This window comes from Triticum dicoccoides, chromosome 7B (genome assembly GCF_002162155.2).
Source record: "Triticum dicoccoides isolate Atlit2015 ecotype Zavitan chromosome 7B, WEW_v2.0, whole genome shotgun sequence".
Classification (NCBI taxonomy): domain Eukaryota; kingdom Viridiplantae; phylum Streptophyta; class Magnoliopsida; order Poales; family Poaceae; genus Triticum; species Triticum dicoccoides.
Window position 1 is genome coordinate 44,639,578 of NC_041393.1, and position 24,107 is coordinate 44,663,684.

A 24,107-nucleotide genomic window follows, 5' to 3' on the forward strand; every position below is an offset into this window, starting at 1 on the left:
ACTCGCTTGGGGAAGCCTCCTCCTTTGGGGATATTGATATTACCCTTGAAGAAGATACAAAATGAAATTAGCGGCATTGGTATTACCCTTGAAGAAGTTTTCTAAGAAGAAAGGAAATTAGTGCCATTGGTATTACCCTTGAAGAAGATACAAAATGAAAAACTAAAACTAAATCAAAATAATAAAGTTTTCTAAGAAAGAATGAATTAGTGGCAATGGTATTACCCTTCTAGAAGATAGAAAATGAAAACAAAAATCAAAATAATAAAGTTTTCTAAGAAAGAATAAATTAGTGGCATTGATATTACCCTTCCAAAAGAAACAAACTGATTTTTTTTACAAAATTTGCATACAATTTATACAGAAATTACGTCTTCTTATAATATGCAAGGATAAGTACGTAATAGTGGAATTTCTGCAAAATAAAATTCTGTAAGAAGTTATTAATTGGTGGCATTAGTACTACCCTTAAAGAGGAAAAAAAGTTAAATAAGAACTAAAATCAAAATGAAAATAAAGAAGTCTTTCAGAATGAATTACCCTTTAAGAAGAAAGAAAATAAAAAATAAAACTAAATCAAATAATGACAAATTTTGCATACAATTTACACATAATTTGCATCTTTGTAGAGTGTGCAAGAATAAGCACGTAATAGTGAAATTTCCGCAAAACAAAAGTTTCCTAAGAAGTAAAGAATTGGTGGCATTGGTATTACCCCTAATAGAAAAGGAGAGAAAAACCAAAACAAATTCAAAATAACGAAGTTTGCTAACAAAGAATGAATCAGTGGTATTGGTATTACCCTTTAAGAAGAATGAAAATGCAATAAAAACAGAGAAAAAAATCAAAATGATAAAGTTTTCCGAGGAAGAATAACAAAATCAATATAATGAGTTTTCTGAGGGAATGAATTAGTGGCATTGGTATTACACTTTAAGGCAAAAGAAAATAAAAAATGCTAAAACAAATAGTGACAAAATTTGCATAGAAGTTAAGAAACAAAATGAAATAAAAACTGAAACAAAATAAAAATAATAAAAACTTCAGAGGAAGAATGAAATCAAAATAATGAAGTTTTCTAAGTAGAATGAATTTGTGGTGTTAGTATTACCTTAAAAATGAAAACTAAAACTAAAACAGATAATGATAAAATTTACGAACAATTTACATAGAATTGCATCTTTTCGGAACGTGCAAAAATAAGTGTGTACGTCTTTTTATAATATAAAAAAAAGGTTGACCTTGACGTTGACACAACACACCCACACACACGCGCGACACAACACACCCACACTCGCACGCATGTGCGCACACACATTTAAAAATGAAAAGGAAAAGACGAAGGGGACACAAAGAAAAGACATGGAAAACATTTGGACTTGCACGTTGCACATGATAGACAAAATTCATAAAAAGATGTTGCTAAATTCAAACTAAAATGAGGTCGTTGGGTTGATCTTAATTACTCTCCACAAACATGCATGCACCATTAATGCTCTCAATGGCTGCATGTACGCACTAGCTCTGCTGCATGCATGCAGTAGTGTACGGGTGTGTGCACACTTTGGAAAATCGACTGACCATAATAATTTTTTCAGTCACCTGAAGTATATGTAAAGTGTAAGTCTGTAGTTGCTCGAGAGCAATTCCTTCGTTTGGGGGTCACTGTAACATCTGAATTGAAGTGAAAATATATCCCCCAACCACCAAATAAAAATGTTCAGCAGATGTAGCACCCTAACACAAATCTCTATACAATGATACAATCCCCAGAGATTTTCACAGATCATAAGCACGAGGAGTCCACAAGAGCAACAATCACCACAAGAACCACCCCGGTGACAGCCTGCAAGAGGCTGGGAGCCCCTGCCCGCCGGCGTGCACTCGACGGTAACTTGTGGGGGAGCGCGCACTCCTCGCCGTCGAAGTACACCCGCTTGGGGAAGCCTCCTCCTTTGGGGATGTTGATGTTTGGCACGTCCTTCTTCTTGAACGAGATGACGGACTGCTGCTTCCCGGGCAGCCTCGGGTACGCCGACGTTCTGCCGTCGGTGATGGGCTCAAGGAATTCAAGCCCCGGCAGGGCCTGCATGAATATGGTGTTGTTGAAGGGCGCGTCCAGCCTGGTACCATTGAAGGAGTAGACGTTCTCGTAGCCGCCATAGTGCTGGCCCATTTTGACTGCGGCGAACCAGTTCTTGAACGTGTAGTCCTGCCAGTTGAAGATGGTCATGCGCACCGACCAGCCGGACTTGTAGTTGTTCATGACGTGCCAGTTGATGCTGACGCCGCAGTTGTCGCCGCAGGGCATCGGGTTGGGCACGCGCCAGTGCTTGATCTTGGCCCACGCCCGGGCCTTGGCCGTGCGGTTGTCGAAGGGCACGAGCATGGCCTCCGACGGCAGCAGGATGGGGTGGGCGTCCGCGTCGCACGTGGCGGTGTCGTTGCCGCAGCCGCAGGCGCAGGTGTTGCAGGGCACCGTGGAGTCGTTGTAGTAGGCCGAGAAGGAGACGCAGCACTTGGAGGCGCGCTTCTTGGGGCGGGTCATGTGGCACGCCACCTGCCACGACGCCACGGCGGGGGTCGTCGACATGAGCCCCGACCCGTCTGGGAACTCCATGGGGCTCACCCGGATGGGCTGCCGGCACACGTAGTGCGGGTTGAGCTTCCCGGTGATCTTCCAGTTGGACGGCGGGTAGAGCGCCGTCCGGTTGAGGTCCGGCGGCATCTTGAACACCGTGAGCTGGAAGATGGCCCGCGACTTGGACTCGTCCATGATGGGCGGCAGCAGCGTGCCGTTCTTGCAGCAGAAGGGCAGGTTGCCCACGTCGTTGTCCTTCTCCCGGTCCGGCGGGAGGTCGACGATGACCGGCCGCTTCTCGCAGTTGTACACGGGCGTGAAGTCGAAGTCCTTGTAGTAGCTCGCCGCCGGGCTGTAGACGCAGGCGGGGCCTTCCTTGAGCAGCGTGTAGGCGCCGCGCATCTTCTCGATGAACTCGCCGCGCTTCCACTCCCAGGTGAGGTTCCAGTTGTCCAGCCGGCTCATGGGGCTCCAGTTGTCGATGGTCACCTGCGCGACGTACTTGTTGCCGTACGACGTCAGCACGTCGTACGCCATGGTCAGGTCGGCCTTCTGCCGTGGCAGGTACCGCGTGCTGTTGGCCTTCTTCGCCTTGAACTTGGGGTCCTTGACGCAGCACACGTACATCACGCTATCTGCACCCACATTGTGTAAGTTTAAGCACGCATGCATTGCATGCTGCGATTTTGGTAAGTCATGGCGGAGCACTGCGTACCTTTGTGGGTGGGCGCGGGGCATCGGTAGCCGGGATTGGTGAGCTTGATGGTCTTGGGCATGGGCTTGCCGGGGGGCTTGACGCCGAACTGCGTGCCGGTGATGTCCATCTGGACCTGTATCTGCGTCAGGTCGCCGGCGGTGTCGATGGAGTTGAGGAGGTCGGCCATCGGGTATCCCGCAAATGTAACGCCGCCGGAGACGTTGGCGGGGAAGTCGGTGCCGTCGAGGAGCACGGCGCCGCTGACGGACACGAGGATCTCCTGCTGCTGGAACCCGACGAACATCTGCCACGCCTTGAGGTCCGTCGTCATGGTGTTGAGCACCGTGGCCTGCGCCTTGAACGCGTACGCCTGCGCCGTCGCATTCTTGAGGTGCGGGAACTCCTTGGTGCGCTCAATGAACGTGTACGACAGGAACGCGCCGTTGCACGCCTCCTGCGCCTTGAGCTGCGGCTTAGGCTTCTCCTCCTCGTCATCGCCATTATTGTAATCCTGCGCCCGCGCGGCGGTGACGACGGCAAGGACGACCGCGGCGGCGAGCAAGTACGCCGGCCATCGCCGCCGCCGGGGCGGCATAGGCGCTGCCTTGGTCATTTTATTTAGCTCGATCGATCCAGGACTAATGCCACGCGCCGTCGCCCGATCGAGCTGGCTAGCGTGGGAGCGATCGAGACAAGAAGGGCTCGCTCGCTCGCTCGAGGGGTGAGGCCAGGAATGGTGGGAAGCAAAGGCGCTCCAATGGAGGAGGAGGTGGAAAGAGGGTATAATTAGGCATGCAGAATTTAGGAGGTCGGAGGCGTGCTGCGTTGATGGCTGCGGTCGTTTTGGGTCGTTTGTTCAGAGCAAGATGGGAGACCATGTCAAATGGCCGGAATTGGTCGCCGGGCCGCCGCGGTTGGCAGTGGCGGAACCAGGATTCAAACAAACCCGGACCAAAAAAATTATGGCAAGATGGGGAAACTTTGGCACCTATAATAACTATCCGAAAACACGGAACACATTATAACGTTCCCAGTTCTATAACCTAAAGTAAAATTGACATAAAAATCTTATCAAAAAAAATTAACATAAAAATGAGTCAATTTGAGTACAGACATTGATCAAATGCATGAATCACTTTCAACTCTATTTCATTAGTTGAATAAATTATACTCCTAGCTTTCAATTTTTTCCTCGCTTGCAAAATTACGGCATGAAATGACATTCGTGAAAAGTGCGGTAAAAAAAACAAAATTGGTGCTCCAAACATGCACTTTACTGCTCTAAGACCTTCAAAACAGAAGTCATGTGGAACAACGGGATGAATCTAGTGCTCAAGGAGAATTTCAAATGGTCTACCGTATGCAACGAATTTGTCAAAATTCGTCTAAAATAGCACGCACGCATGAACACGTTTGTATAATGCCCTAGGAAGATATAGATCTACTTGTTTGTGACCGCTGAAACAAAACACTTACAACATGAAAGTTATTTGAAATAGCGATATGAAGCTACTCGTCAAAGAAAATTTCAAACGGTCGACTGCATGCGACAAATTTGACAAAATATGTCTAAAAAGCTCTAAACATAAATACGGAATTCAAATTTATAGTCCATAAAAGTAGGAATCGATCGCGTGAATGAAACCACAACATTGATGCCCGTCTTTTTGTGCAAAGCTTAACACAAATCAAAGCATCATTGTGTAGATTAGAAGGGATTATGTGGGCAAGACAGAAAAACCCACAAACCTGCAATGTGTGCAACTGCTCTTCGAGTATGAAGACTTTCTGCGCTTGCTCGCGCCTGACTCGTTAAAAACGGTCAATTCGATCGTTTCTCCAAAGCCATGCCGAGAGATGTTTTAAACAACGTGCCATGCATGTTCAATAATGCCCGCAGCCTCCCAAACGGGCCAAAAATGCATCTAGAAAATGTGACATGTCATCAGAGAATGGAAGCACGCTACAAAACAGCCCAAAACTGCATCGAGGAGCCTGAAACATCCTTAGAGAATGGAAACATGAGGCCACTAATCAACTTGCATACAAAAGAGAGCTTTTTGTTAATTCTCCAATTCGTCAAGGCTGAAGCGTGAAGTCGTGCTGACACTGCTAAGATTCGAACGTTGCATTTGCATCAAGAGGCACTTGCCACTTTGATAAATTTGCCTTAACATGTCGAGATTTTTTTAAAAAAATTGCGCAGGCGGCTTGTTCAACGCGTTTTATAACTGAGTGAGAAATGTTTTTTTTACGTTAACTGAAGGAGGAATGTTGCTCTTTCTTCTTATTATTAATCTAAAGACACCTAACAACTCTCTTTTCTTTTTGTTGCTCATTGAAAGTTTTCCGTGTCGCATTGTAATGGTCCTCGCTCGCTCGCTTGGGATCGATCATTGTACTTGTTTTCGGTCCGGTTTTCTCTTGTTTTCTCTTTTTTACTTTGTTTCTTCACGTGTTTTTGGGGCTTTCCCTTTGTTCTTCATTGATTTTCTTTGTTACTTTCTCGGTTACACAGTTTTTTCCTTTCTTTTCTATGATTTCTTTTAGTTCTTCACTTTCTTTTCTCGGGTTTATTGTTTTCATTCATTTTCATTGGTTTTCTTCAGGGTATCTTTTATATATTTTGGTTTTCCTTATTTCTCTTTGTTTGTTTGTCGGTTTTCATCGATTAATTCTTTTATCGACACATGTCAACTTTCTTTAGTATACAATGTACATTTTTGTGTGCACGCTAAACATTTTGTTGATACACGTTCAACATTTTTTAAATACATGGTGTATTTGTTTCTTTAATATATGCTTTGAACACTTTTTTGAATACATAGGCAACATTTTTCAAATACGTGGTGGACAATTTTTGGTGATACTAAACAGTTTCTTTCACATGCAATGTACATTTTCGTATGCATCAAGGACATTTTATAAATGTTTAATATGTTTTATATGCATGAAAAATACTTATACATCTGAAAGATTTTTTTGTACAAGTTAAAAATATTTAAATATGTGATTAAAAGTTTCTCAAATAAATGGTAGTGATGTCTAGTATTTTTATATAAATTGTACATTTTTTGCGTACATAAGGAACATTATTTTAGACAATCTAATATTTTTAAATACATGATTAACATTTTATCATTCTTCAGTTTTATGCCTATTTTTTATACAAACTGTATATATTTTTACAAATTCAAAACAATATTTTTGTACATGGTTAACATCTCTCAAATACATGATTAAAAAATTTCTATAAAATATATGTTTTTTATGTCTACTCTTTCACACATAATGTACAGTTTTTGTCTACATCAGCAACATATTTATATACACATTTACCATTTTTAAATGCAGAATTAGTAATTTCGTAAATACATGTTTTATATTTTTCATATAAATTAGGAACATTCTTTATACCTGTTTAACATTTTCAAAGTCATTATTAATATTTAAAATAATATTTTTGATGTCTACTTTTTCATACACATCGTATATGTTTTGTATACATGTTTCGCATGCATTAGACACATTTTTCTATACACATTTAGCATTTTTCAAATGCATGATTAATATTTTTAAAAGAATTGTGTAAAGTCGTTGAATATTTGGAAGAATAAACAAATGTAAAAAAGGAAAGCATAAACGGAAAATACGAAGATGTAAAAAAGTGAAAAGAAACAAGCGCTTTGAGGCGTCTAGTCCAGGGCGGACCCAGACTCGCGTTCGCTTCAGGCAAGGCAGTCTTCCTATAGGCGCGCGTCGACGGAAAATCCTATTGGCCGCACGTTGCGGCAAACTGCCGGCGCTTCGCACACAGCGAGCGACCGAGCGATGCTTTTGGGCCGGCCCACTTACGTACGTAGCATGCAAACTGCCCACTCCGGTTGTATGAACCTTCTAGAAGGTTCCATGAACCGTTTTTTTAATTGGTTTTACACTTTTTTTCACTTACCTGACTGTTTTTTCGTTTTCTGTTTCTTTTTCATTTTTTCTTTTTGGTTACCTTTTCTTTTTCAACTTTCCTTTTCTTTTTCAGAACATGTTTGCAGTTTTACAAAAAAAATAGGATTTTCTTTGTTATTTCTTTTTCTTTTCTTCTCTTTTATCTTCAAAAAAATCGAAAATTTGAAATTTTGTTCATGTTTTCAAAAAATGCTCAGCTTTCGAAAAAATGTTCTCAAAATTCAAAAATTGTTCTCGTTACACAAAAAAGTTCAAAACTTTCCAAAATTCAAAAAGTTTAGCAGATTTCAAAATTTTGTTCACTTTTTAAAAAAATGTTCGCGCTTTCAAAAAAATGTTCTCAAAATTCAAAAATTGTTCTCGTTACAAAAAAAGTTCAAACCTTTCGAAATTCAAAATTTTTAGCAGATTTCAATATTTTGTTCACTTTTTAAAAAAATGTTCGTGCTTCGAAATTAGTTCGGGATTTTTCAAAATTGTTCTTCATTTCAAAATTTGTTTTCAAGATTAAGAAAATGTTCGTGCTCTAAAAAATTGTTCGCGCTTCCAAATTTGTTTGGGATATTTCAAAATTGTTTTCCATTTCAAAATTTGTTCTCAAGATTCAAAAAATGTCCGTGGTTGAAAAAATAGTGGGCGCTTCCAAATTTGTTCTCAAGATTTAAAATTGTTCGTGCTTTAAAAATTTTGTTCACAAATTCCAAAAATATTCATGTCTTCGAAAAATGTTTTGGGAAATCAAAATGTTTGGGTTTTGAATTCTTTTCTTTTTTTGAAAAAAGTGTTCGCAAATTTGAAAAATGTTCTCGTATTCAATTAATTTGTCCATTAAAAAATGAAATTACGAAAAATGTTCTAATTTTAAAATTATTGTTCACAAATTTTGAAGTGGTCGCATTTAAACAAAATGTTCGCAATTTCAGTTTTCTTCCTTTTTTATTCCAGAAAAATGTTTTCGTTTTCATACAATGTTCTAATTTTTAAAATTTTGTTCACAAATTATAAAATGGTTGCGTTTTAGAAAATATTTACTTTTTGCCAAAAGGATTCACGTTTGAATTTTTTTTAAGTATAGCCTTTGTCGCGGTTTATAGTTCATATTTGTTGGGCTACCTTTTTTGACACGAAATCTTAGAAACTATAGTGGCTACCTACTTGTGTTGACAGGTGCCTCGTTCACACCTTGGTTCATTGTAATTTTGCATATTCACATTTTATGTTTTCTCGCTACTGTTAATTTCTTTAGGTTCGCGCTGCCAATTTACCATAAGAAGTAGCTAGTTTGGGCGGCTAGCTCAACGCGCTTAGCAATAGGAAGTCTCGGGTTCGATTTCAGTACCCTTTTTCCTTTTTTGCGATTTTTAACCTACTAATGTGACGCACCCGCAATATGGGCCGGCCCAGCCAAGCTGCCTGTGTGCGAAATGCCGACTGCTTGCCGCAGCGAGCGTCCAATAGGAGCTCCCCGCGTCGACGGCGCATCGCTCTTGCGCGAGATGAGCCTAGCCTAGCCTGATGGCGTGCGTCTGTTTTCTTTCTTTTTTTCTCATTTTGTAATTTTTGATCAGTTTAATTTATAATATTATAAATTCGCCAATACACAAGCAAAAAGTTGTTAATTCGATAAAATGTTCGCAGGTATTCACAAAATGTTCTTGAATACCAAAAATGTTTGCCATTTCGCAAAGTTAATGAAATTAAAAAAGTAATCAGAAAATCAGAAAAAATTCACACGAATAGGAAAAGAATGGTCGAGAATTTACAAACAGTTCACGAAATTTAAAAACTGTTCGTGAATAAAAAATATTAACAAATTCAAAATAATCAGGAAAACAATCCATGCCAATACAAATAATGTTATTGAATTAAAAAACTCATAAAAAATATTTACAAATACAGAAAATGTTCACGCAAATAAAGATGTTCCCATATAAATTTTGAAATTGCAAACAATTTTGGACATCCCTTATAATTTTAAAACATGTAAACAATTTTAATAATATGTGAAAAATTCTTGAAACTGTGAACAAATTTTGAAACCCGAACATTTTAGAGAAAACACAAGTTTGAACATTTTGTAAAAGAACGAACTAGTTTTCCAAAACAATAAATTTCCAAAAAAATATTAGAATAATAAAAGAAAAAATAAAGAAGAGTAGTAAAAAATTAGAAAATAATAAAAGGAACTTTTAAATAAACAGAAAAAAGAAGAAAGACCTCGGATGCGTGGAGAATGTTCCCAAGATTTGCTTCAGCGAGCACCCGGAGCGCGATTGAACGGGCCAACCCGCTGCGGGCGCCCCTGTAGGCGATCGGAAAGGGTAAAGGCCCTTGGTGAACTTCTACTGTATATAGTCCTACTGTGGTAGTTAGGCAAGAAAACCTAGCTCTAATATATTTTCTCGTCTTCACTTAGCTGCAACTTCCATAAGGCTATAAGGAGAAAGGATGGATGGATCCAGCCACCCCATGGCCAGGTTAAACTAAATGTAGATGCTTAGTTTGACGACAACCTTCTCAATAGATCTATGGGTGTAGTTCTCAGGGATTATAAAAGGAAACATGGTAGCTGCGGGAAATATTGTTCGGACGCTCTCATTGTTGAGGCTACCGCCCTAAAGTTTGGTCTCTCACTCGCAACAACACTTGGTTGTAATAGAATGAATGTCAACTCCGATAATATGGAGTCATCATAACTAGGAAGGAGGGTGGCTAGTCGGCACGTGCAACTGCTGCTATATATATGATAATTGCTATGATATGGTGTGTAATTTTGCGGAAATCTCTTTTGAGCACTGCTTTAGAGAAACTAATCCTGGAGCTCATGATGAAAGGATCGAGAAGAGGTGTCTAGGGGGGGGTGATTAGACCCTCAACAAATAAAGGTGGCAGTTTTTAAGCTTTTCAAGTTAAGGTGGAGTTTTAGCACAAGGTTAAACATTCACAATACATTTCAAGCAAGCACGCTAAGAGTATATGAGAAGCGGAAAGTAAAGCATGCAACTTGCAAGAAAGTAAAGGGATCGGATTGGAGTGTGCAAACACAATTGGAGACACAGAGATTTTTGGCATGGTTCCGATAGGTGGTGCTATCGTACATCCACGTTGGTAGAGACTTCAACCCACGAAGGGTAATGGCTGCGCGAGTTCACTGAGGGCTCCACCCACGAAGGGTCCACGAAGAAACAACCTTGTCTATCCACCATGGCCATCGCCGACGAAGGACTTGCCTCACTTGGGTAGATCTTCAGGAAGTAGGCGATCTCCTTGCCCTTACAAACTCCTTGGTTCAACTCCAGAATCTAGACGGAGTCTCCCAAGTGACACCTAACCAATCTAGGAGACACCACTCTCCAAAAGGTAATAGATAGTGTGTTGATGATGAACTCCTTGCTCTTGTGCTTCAAATGATAATCTCCCCAACACTCAACTCTCTTACATATTTGGCTATAGTGGAAAGATGATTTGAGTGGAAAGCAACTTGGGGAAGGCTAGAGATCAATATTCTTGTGGTTGGAATGGAATGTATTGTTCTCAACACATGAGTAGGTGGTTCTCTTTGAGAAAACGAGTAGTGGAAGTGTAGGAACATTTTGATGGCTCTCCTCACGAATGAAGGATGGGTGGAACCGAATAGTGAAACTCGGCGAGACCGAATAGTGAAACTCGGTCAGACCGAATAGTGAAACTCGGTCAGACCGAATAGTGAAAATCGGTCAGACTGATTCAGTTCAAAATGTGAACGTTAGGCTTTTTGGTGGGACCGACAAGGTCAACTCGGTGGGACCGACGTGCTAGGGTTAGGGTAAAACCTCAACTCGGTTTGACTGATTACACAAACTCAGTGAGACCGATTTTGGTAATAAGCAAACAGAGAGTTGGTCAAGCAAACTCGGTGGGACCGATTGCATATCTCGGTGGGACCAATATTATTGCAACAGGCAACAGGGAGTTTGCAAGCTCATCTCGGTGAGACCGAGATCCCATCGGTGAGACCGAACTGAGTAGGGTTCCTGGTAGTGGCTATGTCAAATGAACTCGGTGGCGCCAGATAGATCAAATCGGTGGGGCCGAGTTTGACTTTTAGGTTTAGGATATATGTGGACTTGAGAAAGTGGTTGAGGGCTTTGGAGCATATCACTAAGCACTTTGAGCAAGCAAGCCATTAAGAAACACCTCATCCCCTTTTAATAGTATTGGCTTTTCCTATGGACTCAATGTGATCTTGGACCACTAAAATGAAAATCTAGAGTCTTGAGCTTTTGCCAATGTTTGTCCTTAGCATCTAGAAGGGGTTCCACATCCTCCTGTCCATGCCACTCCAATGTTGAACTTATCTGAAATATACTAGATGAAAACATTAGTCCAACAAAAGATATGTTGACATTAATTACCAAAATCACCCAGGGAGCACTTGTGCTTTCACATGAACTGGCTAGATTTTTTTTAAATTCCCTTGCAATGAGTGGATAGAAGAGGCACCAAGTTAGTCCACCTCTTGCTAGCGGATGTAACTTTGATCAACAATGACTAAAGAGGGTTCTAATTGTAAAAAAAACTTCCTCAATATGTTTCCAATGCTATGGTGGGCATCAACCTTCAATTTTTTCACCCCAACCACACCTAGTCCGACACATCCCGCTCACCCCCCAACCATCTTTATCTCTTGTCACCCGGCCACCAGACCTCCACTATCAACCACTGCATTGTCATTGCCACCCCAAGTGTCGTCCCTGTCACCCACTCGCGACATCCTGCGCCATTCGAGCACCTGCGAAGGCAGCATTGCGCTGACGCACAGGCGTCGCGCGGTGTAGCCCTTCTCCCTCTCTCTGGGCACACCACCATACATGGAGAGAGAGAAAGAGAGAGATTTTCATAGTGATATTTGTAGCCATATACTTTTTTTGCCATATACGAGGCTACGTATTTGGGGTGTGCTCAATAAGCCCAAATAGTTTGAAAGGTATTGTTAGGAGAGTCCCCAAAGCATTCTATCTGGATGAAATATGGGAGCACCACATCATTTCATTTGTATGGAATTATAAACATGCAATGAAATATCAGTTCCATGATTTATCTAGGGCACGTTTGGTTGCCCGCATGCGGCCCAACCAGGCCCGCGCGGGATGTGCGCGACCTGTTTGGTTACTGATACGTCTCCGTCATATCCACTTTTCCAAACACTTTTGCCCTTGTTTTGGGCTCTAACTTGCATGATTTGAATGGAACTAACCCGGACTGATGCTGTTTTCAGCAGAACTACCATGGTGTTATTTTTGTGCAGAAATAAAAGTTCTCAGAATGACCTGAAAATCCACGGAGCAACTTTTTGGAATTAATAAAAAATACTGGTAAATGAATCAGCACCAGGGGCCCCACACCCTGTGCACGCGGGTGGGGGGCGCGCCCCCCTGCCTCGTGGGCCCCCTGAAACTCCACCGACCTCAACTCCAACTCCATATATTCACGTTCGGGGAGAAAAAAATCAGAGAGAAGGATTCATCGCGTTTTACGATACGGAGCCGCCGCCAAGCCCTAAACTCTCTCGAGAGGGCTGATCTGGAGTCCGTTCAGGGCTCCGGAGAGGGGAACCCGTCGCCGTCGTCATCATCAACCATCCTCCATCACCAATTTCATGATGCTCACCGTCGTGCGTGAGTAATTCCATCATAGGCTTGCTGGATGGTAATGGGTTGGATGAGATTTACCATGTAATCAAGTTAGTTTTGTTAGGGTTTGATCCCTAGTATCCACTATGTTCTGAGATTGATGTTGCTATGACTTTGCTATGCTTAATGCTTGTCACTAGGGTCCGAGTGCCATGATTTCAGATCTGAACCTATTATGTTTTCATGAATATATGTGAGTTCTTGATCTTATCTTGCAAGTCTATAGTCACCTATTATGTGTTACGATCCGACAACCCTGAAGTGACAATAATCGGGACCACTCTCGGTGATGACCGTAGTTTGAGGAGTTCATGTATTCACTAAGTATTAATGCTTTAATATCCCTTAGTTTCCAATAGGACCCCGCTGCCGCGGGAGGGTAGGACAAAAGATGCCATGCAAGTTCTTTTCCATAAGCACATATGACTATATCCGGAATACATGCCTACATTACATTGATAAACTGGAGCTAGTTCTGTGTCACACTATGTTATAATTATTACATGAGGAATCGCATCCGACATAATTATCCATCACTGATCCAATGCCTACGAGCTTTTCACATATTTCTCTTTGCTTAGTTACTTTACCGTTGCTGCTGTTACAATTACTACAAAACTGCTACCGTTACTTCTGCCACTGTTACAGTTACTTCCATACTTCTTTGCTACTAAACACTTTGCTGCAGATATTAAGTTATCCAGGTGTGGTTGAATTGACCACTCAACTGCTAATACTTGAGAATATTCTTTGGCTCCCCATGTGTCAAATCAATAAATTTGGGTTGAATACTCTACCCTCGAAAACTGTTGCGATCCCCTATACTTGTGGGTTATCAAGACTATTTTCTGGCACCGTTGCGGGGGAGCATAGCTCTATTCTTTGAGTCACTTGGGATTTATATTTGTTGATCACTATGAGGAATTTGAAAGACGAAAGAACCAAGATTTATCCCTCAACTATGAGGGGAGGTAAGGAACTACCATCTAGCTCAGCACTTGATTCTCCTTCTGTTTTAAGTAAGCTTGCGACACCTAAAGCTGATTTTGCTATTAATTCAGACATGTCGCATGTTATTGATGATGCCACTTCTGCTATGCATGATACTTATGATGAAACTACTTCTATGCTTGATACTACTGTGCCATTAGGTGAATTTCTTGACAAACAACTTGCTAGGGCTAGAGAGAATGAAATTATTGAAACTTATATTATTGATGAAGGTGATGATGAAGGTTCTCCCCCTAAATATGAATTGCCTGTTGTTCCTGAGGGTTATATTATGGATGAAGAAACTGCTAGAGATTTTCTTGCTTGCAATGATAGATCTGATCTTAAGAAATTATTAGCTAAGCATAAAGAAAAGTATCTGAATGCTAGAATGAAATATGGCCCTGCTTTTGCTACTTCACCTATCTGTGTTACTGATAAGGATTATGATTTCTCTGTCGACCCTGAGGTAATTACTTTGGTTGAATCTGATCCTTTCTATGGCTATGAATCTGAAACTGTTGTGGCACATATTACTAAATTGAATGATATAGCCACCCTATTCACTAATGATGACAAAACTCGTTACTACTATATCCTTAAGATATTTCCGTTCTCATTAAAGGGTGATGCTAAAGTATGGTTTAATTCTCTTGATCCTGGTTGTGTGCGTAGTCCCCAGGATATGATTTATTACTTCTCTGCTAAATATTTCCCTGCTCATAAGAAACAAGCTGCCTTAAGTGAAATATATTCTTTTGTGTGAATTGAAGAAGAGAGTCTCCCACAAGCTTGGGGGAGGTTTCTCCGATTACTTAATGCTTTGCCTAATCATCCTCTCAAGAAAAATAAAATACTTGATATCTTTTATAATGGACTAACTGATGCTTCCAGAGACCACCTGGATAGTTGTGCCGGTTGTGTTTTCAGGGAAAGAACTGTTGATCAAGCTGAATTGCTATTGAATAATATGTTGACTAATGAAAATAATTGGACACTTCCTGAACCAACTCCTAAGCCAACTCCAAAGAAAAGAGGTGTTCTATTTCTCAGTCCTGAAGATATGCAAGAGGCAAAGAAATCTATGAAAGAAAAGGGTATTAAAGTTGAAGATGTTAAGAATTTACCTCCTGTTGAAGAAATACATGGCCTTAATATACCACCTATTTAAGAAATACATGGTCTTAATACCTGACACAGGTAGTAAAGGTAAATTCTCTCTATAGATATGATAAAGTTGAAATCCCGTCTACTAAGTTTGCTAGCCAATGCTTGGATGAGTTTGATGACTTTATGACTAGACAAGAAAACTTCAATGCTTATGTTGGTAGACAATTGAAACAAAATGCTTATATAATTGGACAGTTGAGTGATTATATGTCTAGAGTTAAGAATGAACTTAAACTTATTAGTAAACATGCTTCTATGGTTACCACTCAAGTAGAACAAGTGCTTAAGGCACAAAATGATTTGCTCAATGAGTTGAATAATAAGGAAAATGATAATGATGTTAGAGTTATGACTAGAACGGGTAAAATGACTCAGGAACCTTTGTATCCTGAGGGCCACCCTAAGAGAATTGAGCAAGCTTCTCAGAGAAATAATGTAGATGCACCTAGTCCTTCTAAAAAGAAAAAGAAAAATGATAGGACTTTGCATGCTTCTAATGAACCTGTTGTAGACACACCTGAGAATCCCAATGATATTTCTATTTCTGATGCTGAAACACAATCTGGTGATGAACATGAACCTAGTGATAATGTTAATGATGATGTTCATGTTGATGCTCAACCTAGCAACAATAATGATGTAGAGGTTGAACCTGCTGTTGATCTTGATAACCTACAATCAAAGAATCAACATTATGATAAGAGAGACTTCGTTGCTAGGAAGCATGGTAAAGAAAGAGAACCATGGGTTCAGAAACCCATGCCTTTTCCTCCTAAACCATCCAAGGAAAAGGATGATGAAGATTTTGAGCGCTTTGCTGAAATGATTAGACCTATCTTTTTGCGTATGCGTTTGACTGATATGCTTAAAATAAATCCTTATGCTAAGTACATGAAAGATATTGTTACAAATAAAAGAAAGATACCGGAAGCTGAAATTTCCAGCATGCTTGCTAATTATACTTTTAAGGGTGGAATATCGAAGAAACTGGGAGATCGAGGAGTACCGACTATACCATGCTCCATTAAAAGAAACTATGTTAAAACTGCTTTATGTGATCTTGGAGCCGGTGTTAGTGTTATGCCTCTCTCTTTATATCATAGACTTAAATTGAATAAGTTGACAGCTACTGAAATATCTTTGCAAATGGCCACTAAATCTACCGCTATACCTGTCGGTATTTGTGAGGATGTGCCTATTGTGGTTGCAAACGTTACTATCTTAACTGACTTTGTTATTCTTGATATTCCCGAGGACGATAGTATGTTGATTATCCTTGGCAGACCCTTTTTGAATACTGCAGGGGCTGTTATTGATTGCAACAAAGGCAATGTCACTTTTCATGTTAATGGTAATGAGCATACGGTACACTTTCCGAGGAAACAACCTCAAGTCCATAGTATCAATTCTATTGAAAAAATTCCATCAATTATTATTGGAGGTTTTGAATTTCCTCTTCCTAATTTCAAGAAGAAATATGATATTCTTATTATTGGGGATGTACATATCCCCGTTGAGGTATGATACGTCCATTTTGCATCATGCTTTTATATCAATATTTATTGCATTATGGGCTGTTATTTCACGTTATGTCACAATACTTATGGCTATTCTCTCTTATTTTACAAGGTTTACATGAAGAGGGAGAATGCCGACAGCTGGAATTCTGGGCTGGAAAAGGAGCAAATATTGGAGACTATTCTGTGCAACTCCAAAAGTCCTGAAACTCCACGGAATATCTTAAAATAAATAAAGAAAAATCGTCGCCAAAGATGAAGGCCAGGGGGCCCACACCCTGCTCACGAGGGTGGGGGGCGCCCCCCTGGGGCGCGCCCCCTACCTCGTGGGCCCCCTGGTGGCTCTCCAATGCCCATCTTCTCCTATATGAAGTCTTTCGATGAGAAAAAAATAGAAGGCAACCTTTCAGGATGAGACTCCGCCGCCACGAGGCGGAACCTTGGCGGAACCAATCTAGGGCTCCGACAGAGCTGTTCTGCTGGGGACACTTCCCTCCGGGAGGGGGAAATCATCACCATCGTCATCACCAATTCTCCTCTCATCGGGAGAGGGCAATCTCCATCAACATCTTCACTAGCACCATCTCATCTCCAAACCCCAGGTCATCTCTTGTATCCAATTCTTGTCTCCAAGTCCGGGATTGGTGCTAGTAGGTTGCTAGTAGTGTTGATTACTCCTTGTAGTTGATGCTAGTTGGTTTATTTGGTGGAAGATCATATGTTCAGATCCTTTATGCATATTATTACCCCTCTGATTATGAACATGAATATGCTTTGTGAGTAGTTACTTTTGTTCCTGAGGACAAGGGAGAAGTCTTGCTATTAGTAGTCATGTGAATTTGGTATTCGTTTGATATTTTGATGAGATGTATGTTGTCTAACCTATAGTGGTGTTATGTGAACGTCGACTACATAACACTTCACCATTATTTGGGCCTAGAGGAAGGCATTGGGAAGTAATAAGTAGATGATGGGTTGCTAGAGTGACAGAAGCTTAAACCCTAGTTTATGTGTTGCTTCGTAAGGGGCCGATTTGGATCCATATGTTTCATGCTATGGTTAGGTTTACCTTAATACTTTTGTTGTAGTTGCGGATGCTTGCAATAGAGGTTAATCATAAGTGGGGTGCTTGTTCAAGTAAAGCACTGGTCCACCCACATATCAAATTATCAAAGTACCGAACGTGAATCATATGAGCTTGATGAAAACTAGCTTGACGATATTCCCATGTGTCCTCGGGAGCGCTTTCCTTATTATAAGAGTTTGTCCAGGCTTGTCCTTTGCTACAAAAAGGATTGGGCCACCTTGCTGCACTTTATTTACTTTTGTTACTTGTTGCTTGCTACAATTTATCTTATCACAAAACTATCTGTTACCACTTATTCCAGTGCTTGCAGAGAATACCTTGCTGAAAACCGCTTATCATTTCCTTCTGCTCCTCGTTGGGTTCAACACTCTTACTTATCAAAAGGACTACGATAGATTCCCTATACTTGTGGGTCATCAAGACTCTTTTCTGGTGCCATTTCCGGGGAGTGAAGCACCTTTGGTAGGTGGAACTTGGTAAGGAAAAATTTATATAGTGTGCTGAAATTTTCTGTCACTTGTTACTATGGAAAGTAATTGTCTGAGGGGCTTGTTCGGGGTATCTTCACCTCGTCCAGTAGAGCAAAGAGTTGCTCCTCAACCTACTGAACCTACTGAACCTATTGAAAATGAAACTCCTTTTGAGATTCCTTCGGGTATGATGGAAAAACTGCTAGCTAACACTTTTACAGGAGATGGAACAAAGCATCCTGATGAACATCTACGCTATGTGGATGATGTTTGTGGACTATTTAAGCTTGCAGGTATACCCGATGATGTTGTTAAGAAGAAGGCCTTCCCTTTATCTTTGAAGGGAGACGCATTGACATGGTATAGGCTATGTGATGATATGAGATCATGGAACTATAAAAGATTGAAATTGGAATTTCATCAAAAGTATTACCCTTTGCATCTTGTTCATCGTGATCGCAATTATATATATAATTTTTGGCCTCGCGGAGGAGAAAGCACCGCTCAAGCTTGGGGGAGGCTTAAAGCAATGTTATACTCATGCCCCAATCATGAGCTCTCAAGAGAAGTAATTATGCAAAGTTTTTATGCTCGGCTTTCTGATAACAATCGCACCATGCTCGATACTTCTTGTGCTGGCTCTTTTATGATGAAGACTATTGAATTTAGATGGAATTTATTGGATAGAATTAAACGCAACTCTGAAGATTGGGACCTCGACGAAGGTAAGGATTCAGGTATGACACCTAAGTTTGATTGTGTTAAATCTTTTATGGATACCGATATTTTCCGTAAGTTTAGCGCTAAATATGGACTTGACTCTGAGATAGTAGCTTCTTTTTGTGAATCTTTTGCTACTTATGTTGATCTCCCCAAGGAGAAGTGGTTTAAATATCATCCTCCCATAGAAGTAAAAGTAGCTGCACCTATTAAAGTTGAAGAAAAGACTGTCACTTATAATGATCCTATTGTTCCCACTTCTTATGTTGAGAAACCACCTTTCCCTGTTAGAATGAAGGATCATGATAAAGCTTCAACTGTTGTTCGTAAAAGCAATATTAGAACTTATACACCTCCTGAGCAAGTCAAAGTAGAACCCAATATTGCTGTTGTTAAAGATCTCTTGTTTGATAATATTGATGGGCATGTTATTCAATTCACTGGTGAAACTGCTAGAATTGCTAAACCTTGTGCTAGAGATAAACATAGACCTGTGGTAGGCGTGTCTGTTATTTCTGTTAAAATAGGATATCATTGTTATCATGGCTTATGTGATATGGGTGCTAGTGCTATTGTTATACCTATTACCTTGTATGAAGAAATTATGCATGATATTGCACCTGCTGAGTTAGAAGATATTGATGTTACAATTAAACTTGCCAATAGAGATACTATATCTGCAATAGGAATTGTTAGAGATGTTGAAGTCTTGTGTGGAAAAACCAAATATCCCGCTGATTTTCTTGTTCTTGGTTCTCCACAAGATAGCTTTTGTCCCATTATATTTGGTAGACCCTTCTTGAATACTGTTAATGCTAAGATAGACTGCGAAAAGAATGTTGTTACTATTGGCTTGGATGATATGGTTCATGAGTTTAATTTCTCTAAATTTAGTAAACAACATCGTGAGGAAGAATTGCCTAGTAAGGATGAAATTATTGGTCTTGCTTCTATTGCCGTACCTCCTAGTGATCCTTTAGAACACTATTTGCTAGACCATGAAAATGATATGTTCATGAATGAAAGAATGGAAATAGATGAAGTATTCTTTAAACAGGAACCTATTTTGCAACACAATTTTCCTGTTGAAATCCTAGGGGATCCTCCTCCACCCAAGGGTGATCTCGTGTTTGAGCTTAAACCGTTGCCTGATAATCTTAAATATGCTTATCTTGATGAAAAGAAAATATATCCTGTCATTATTAGTGCTAACCTTTCAGAGCATGAAGAAGAAAGATTATTGAAAACTCTGAAGAAGCACCGTGCCGCTATTGGATATACTCTGGATGATCTTAAGGGCATCAGTCCCACTCTATGTCAACATAAAATAAATTTGGAAGCGGATGCCAAACCAGTTCGTGATCCTCAACGACGTTTGAATCCTAAATGAAAGAAGTGGTAAGAAAAGAAATACTAAAGCTTCTGGAGGCAGGTATAATTTATCCAGTTGCTGATAGTCAGTGGGTAAGTCCTGTCCATTGTGTCCCTAAGAAGGGAGGTATTACTGTTGTCCCTAATGATAAAGATGAATTGATTTGCAAAGAATTATCACAGGTTATAGGATGATAATTGATTTCCGCAAATTAAATAAGGCAACTAAGAAAGATCATTACCCCTTACCTTTTATTAATCGAATGCTAGAAATATTATGCAAACATACACATTATTGCTTTCTAGATGGTTATTCTGGTTTCTCTCAAATACCTGTGTCGGCTAAAGATCAATCAAAGACTACTTTTACATGCGCTTTTGGTACTTTTGCTTATAGACGTATGCCTTTCGGTTTATGTAATGCACCTGCTACCTTTCAAAGATGCATGATGGCTATATTCACTGACTTTTGCGAAAAGATTTGTGAGGTTTTCATGGACGACTTTTCCGTCTATGGTTCCTCTTTTGATGATCGCTTGAGCAATCTTGCTCGAGTTTTGCAGAGATGTGAAGAAACTAATCTTGTCTTGAATTGGCAAAAGTGCCACTTTATGGTTAATGAAGGTATTGTCTTGGGGCACAAAGTTTCTGAAAGAGGTATTGAAGTTGATAAAGCCAAGGTTGATGCTATTGAAAAGATGCCATGTCCCAAGGACATCAAAGGTATAAGAAGTTTCCTTGGTCATGCCGGATTTTATAGGAGGTTCATTAAGGACTTCTCAAAAATTTCTGGGCCACTGACTAATTTACTACAAAAAGATGTACCATTTGTCTTTGATGATGATTGTGTAGAAGCATTTGAAATACTTAAGAAAGCATTAGTCTCTGCACCTGTTGTTCAGCCGCCTGATTGGAATTTACCCTTTGAAATTATGTGTGATGCTAGTGATTATGATGTAGGTGCTGTTCTAGGGCAAAGAGTTGATAAGAAATTAAATGTTATCCATTATGCTAGTAAGACTCTAGACAATGCTCAAAGAAATTATGCTACTACCGAAAAGGAACTTTTAGCAGTTGTATTCACTTGTGATAAATTCAGACCCTATATTGTTGATTCTAAAGTAACTATTCACACTGATCATGCTGCTATTAAATATCTTATGGAAAAGAAAGATGCAAAACCTAGACTTATTAGATGGGTTCTCTTGCTGCAAGAATTTGATTTGCATATTGTTGATAGAAAAGGAGCTGAGAACCCCGTTGCAGATAACTTATCTAGGTTAGAGAATGTTCTTGATGACCCACTACCTATTGATGATAGCTTTTCCTGATGAACAATTAAATGTCATAAGCACTTCTCATAGCACTCCATGGTATGCTGATTATGCTAATTATATTGTTGCTAAATTTATACCACCTAGCTTCACATACCAACAAAAGAAAAAGTTTTTCTATGACTTGCGACATTACTTTTGGGATGACCCACATCTTTATAAAGAAGGGGTAGATGGTGTTATTAGACGTTGTGTACCTGAGCATGAACAGGAACAGATCCTACGCAAGTGTCACTCTGAAGCTTATGGAGGACACCACGCTGGAGATAGAACTACACATAAGGTATTGCAATCTGGTTTTTATTGGCCTACTCTCTTCAAGGATGCCCGTAAGTTTGTTTTGTCTTGCGATGAATGTCAAAGAATTGGTAATATTAGTAGACGTCAAGAAATGCCTATGAATTATTCCCTTGTTATTGAACCATTTGATGTTTGGGGCTTTGATTATATGGGACCTTTTCCTGCCTCTAATGGATATACACATATTTTAGCTGCTGTTGATTACGTTACTAAGTGGGTAGAAGCTATTCCAACTAGTAGTGCTGATCATAACACTTCTATTAAAATGCTTAAGGAAGTTATTTTTCCGAAGTTTGGAGTCCCTAGATATTTAATGACTGATGGTGGTTCACACTTTATTCATGGTGCTTTCCGTAAGATGCTTGGTAAGTATGACGTTAATCATAGAATTGCATCTCCATATCACCCGCAGTCTAGTGGTCAGGTAGAATTGAGCAATAAAGAGCTCAAATTAATTTTGCAAAAGACTGTTAATAGGTCTAGAAAGAATTGGTCCAAGAAATTGGGTGACGCATTATGGGCCTATAGAACTGCATATAAGAATTCTATGGGTATGTCTCCGTATAAAATGGTTTATGGAAAAGCATGTCACTTACCTCTCGAACTAGAACATAAGGCATATTGGGATATTAAAGAGCTCAACTATGATTTCAAACTTGCCGGTGAGAAGAGGTTATTTGATATTAGCTCACTTGATGAATGGAGAACCCAAGCTTATGAAAATGCCAAGTTGTTTAAAGAAAAGGTTAGAAGATGGCATGACAAAAGGATACAAAAGCGTGAGTTTAATGTAGGTGATTATGTATTGCTATACAACTCTCGTTTAAGATTTTTTGCAGGAAAAATTCTCTCCAAATGGGAAGGCCCCTATGTTATCAAGGAGGTCTATCATTCCGGTGCCATAAAAATCAACAACTTCGAAGGCACAAATCCGAAGGTGGTAAACGGTCAAAGGATCAAACACTATATCTCAGGTAATCCTATAATTGTTGAAACCAATATTATTGAAACCGTAACCCCAGAGGAATACATAAGCGACACTTTCCAGACTGTTCCAGACTCCGAAAAGGAATAGGTATGTGGTACGTAAGTAAACTGACTCCAAAACAATTTTAAGGCAATATTTCTCCGTTTTGGAATATTTAGAAAAATAGAAAAATAAGTGGCAGTCCGGGAAGGACACGAGGCCTTCACGAGGGTGGAGGGCGCGCCCTACCCCCCTGGGCGCACCCCCTACCTCGTGAGCACCTCGTGTGCCCTTCAGACTCCGTTTTCTTGCACGATACGTATTTTGGTCGGTAAAAATTCATTATATATTCTCCCGAAGGTTGTGACCCTCGTATCACGCAAATCTCCCATGTTCTTGTTTCGAGCTGTTTTTCTGATAGATCTAGATCATCATGACGACCCTAAGTGCTTCCAAGGACAAGTTCTTCGAGAGGGTGATCAACCCTTACCTCGTGGAGGTGCTGCGACACCCTCAAACCATTGAGATGTGTGATGGGTTGCTGCACATCTGCGATGTTGAGGGACCAAAGGGAACCGGAAGCATGGAGTCGAGGCTCGAAGCAATGGAGCAACAAGTTTTCAAGTGCTAGGGTATGGTGGAGCATGGAATCAACGCTAGCCACAAGATGCTCGCGGAGTTCACCAACAACTACGAGCCGGATGCCAAGAACACCGAGGAGGCCATCTTCAAGCTACATGAGAAGATCGAGCACCTCCAAGCCCAAATCTATGACCTGCAAAACCAAAACTGTGAGTATGAATATAGATTCAAAAGGATGAGTTTGGCTGCAGATTTGAGGATTCCGGAGACTCGATCATCCTTCTATGATGGTGAGCCTATGCCATGGAAGGTGGACGACAAGCTTGCACCATCAACAACACCTCCACCGTCAACAACAAAGAAGGAGATATAATCACATGAGTATGGGCACTCCCCTTGGCAACTGCCAAGCTTGGGGGAGGTGCCCTGGTATCGTATCCCCATCACAACTCCTATCTTTACCGTTTTTCTTAGTTCCATCCTATTAGTAGTATCTTGATTTAGTAGAATAAAGTTATGGCATGATCTAGTTTTGAGTTTTGCTTTATGATCCTTCTTTGTAATCGAGTTCGTGAGCTATATAATAAAGATTAGTGTTGAGTCAAGGGCTTGATTATTTTGCCATGATCTTGGGTGAATAGAAGAAAAAGAATAAAAAGAATCAAAGAGTTCATATTGATCTTATT

General features: G+C 40.3%; 1 protein-coding gene across 1 annotated transcript; it reads right to left on the reverse strand.

Annotated features, from left to right (window-relative positions):
* Positions 1-1,641: 1,641 nt before the first annotated feature.
* On the reverse strand, positions 1,642-3,891 carry LOC119340140 (COBRA-like protein 10). The gene is made up of 2 exons (XM_037612042.1): positions 3,297-3,891; positions 1,642-3,216 (listed from the first exon to the last, which is right to left on the reverse strand). Exons 1-2 carry the CDS (start codon positions 3,889-3,891, stop codon positions 1,787-1,789), a joined length of 2,025 nt encoding a protein of 674 aa, XP_037467939.1. The 3' UTR covers positions 1,642-1,786.
* Between the last annotated feature and the right edge of the window lie 20,216 nt (positions 3,892-24,107).

What these genes read in the sequence shown, in the direction of transcription:
- LOC119340140 (XM_037612042.1), bottom strand. Translation starts at nt 3,891, where the DNA reads ATGACCAAGGCAGCGCCTATGCCGCCCCGGCGGCGGCGATGGCCGGCG. An exon ending in CCCCGCGCCCACCCACAAAG is followed by an intron (nt 3,217 to 3,296) that starts GTACGCAGTGCT and finishes ATGTGGGTGCAG; the next exon opens with ATAGCGTGATGTACGTGTGC.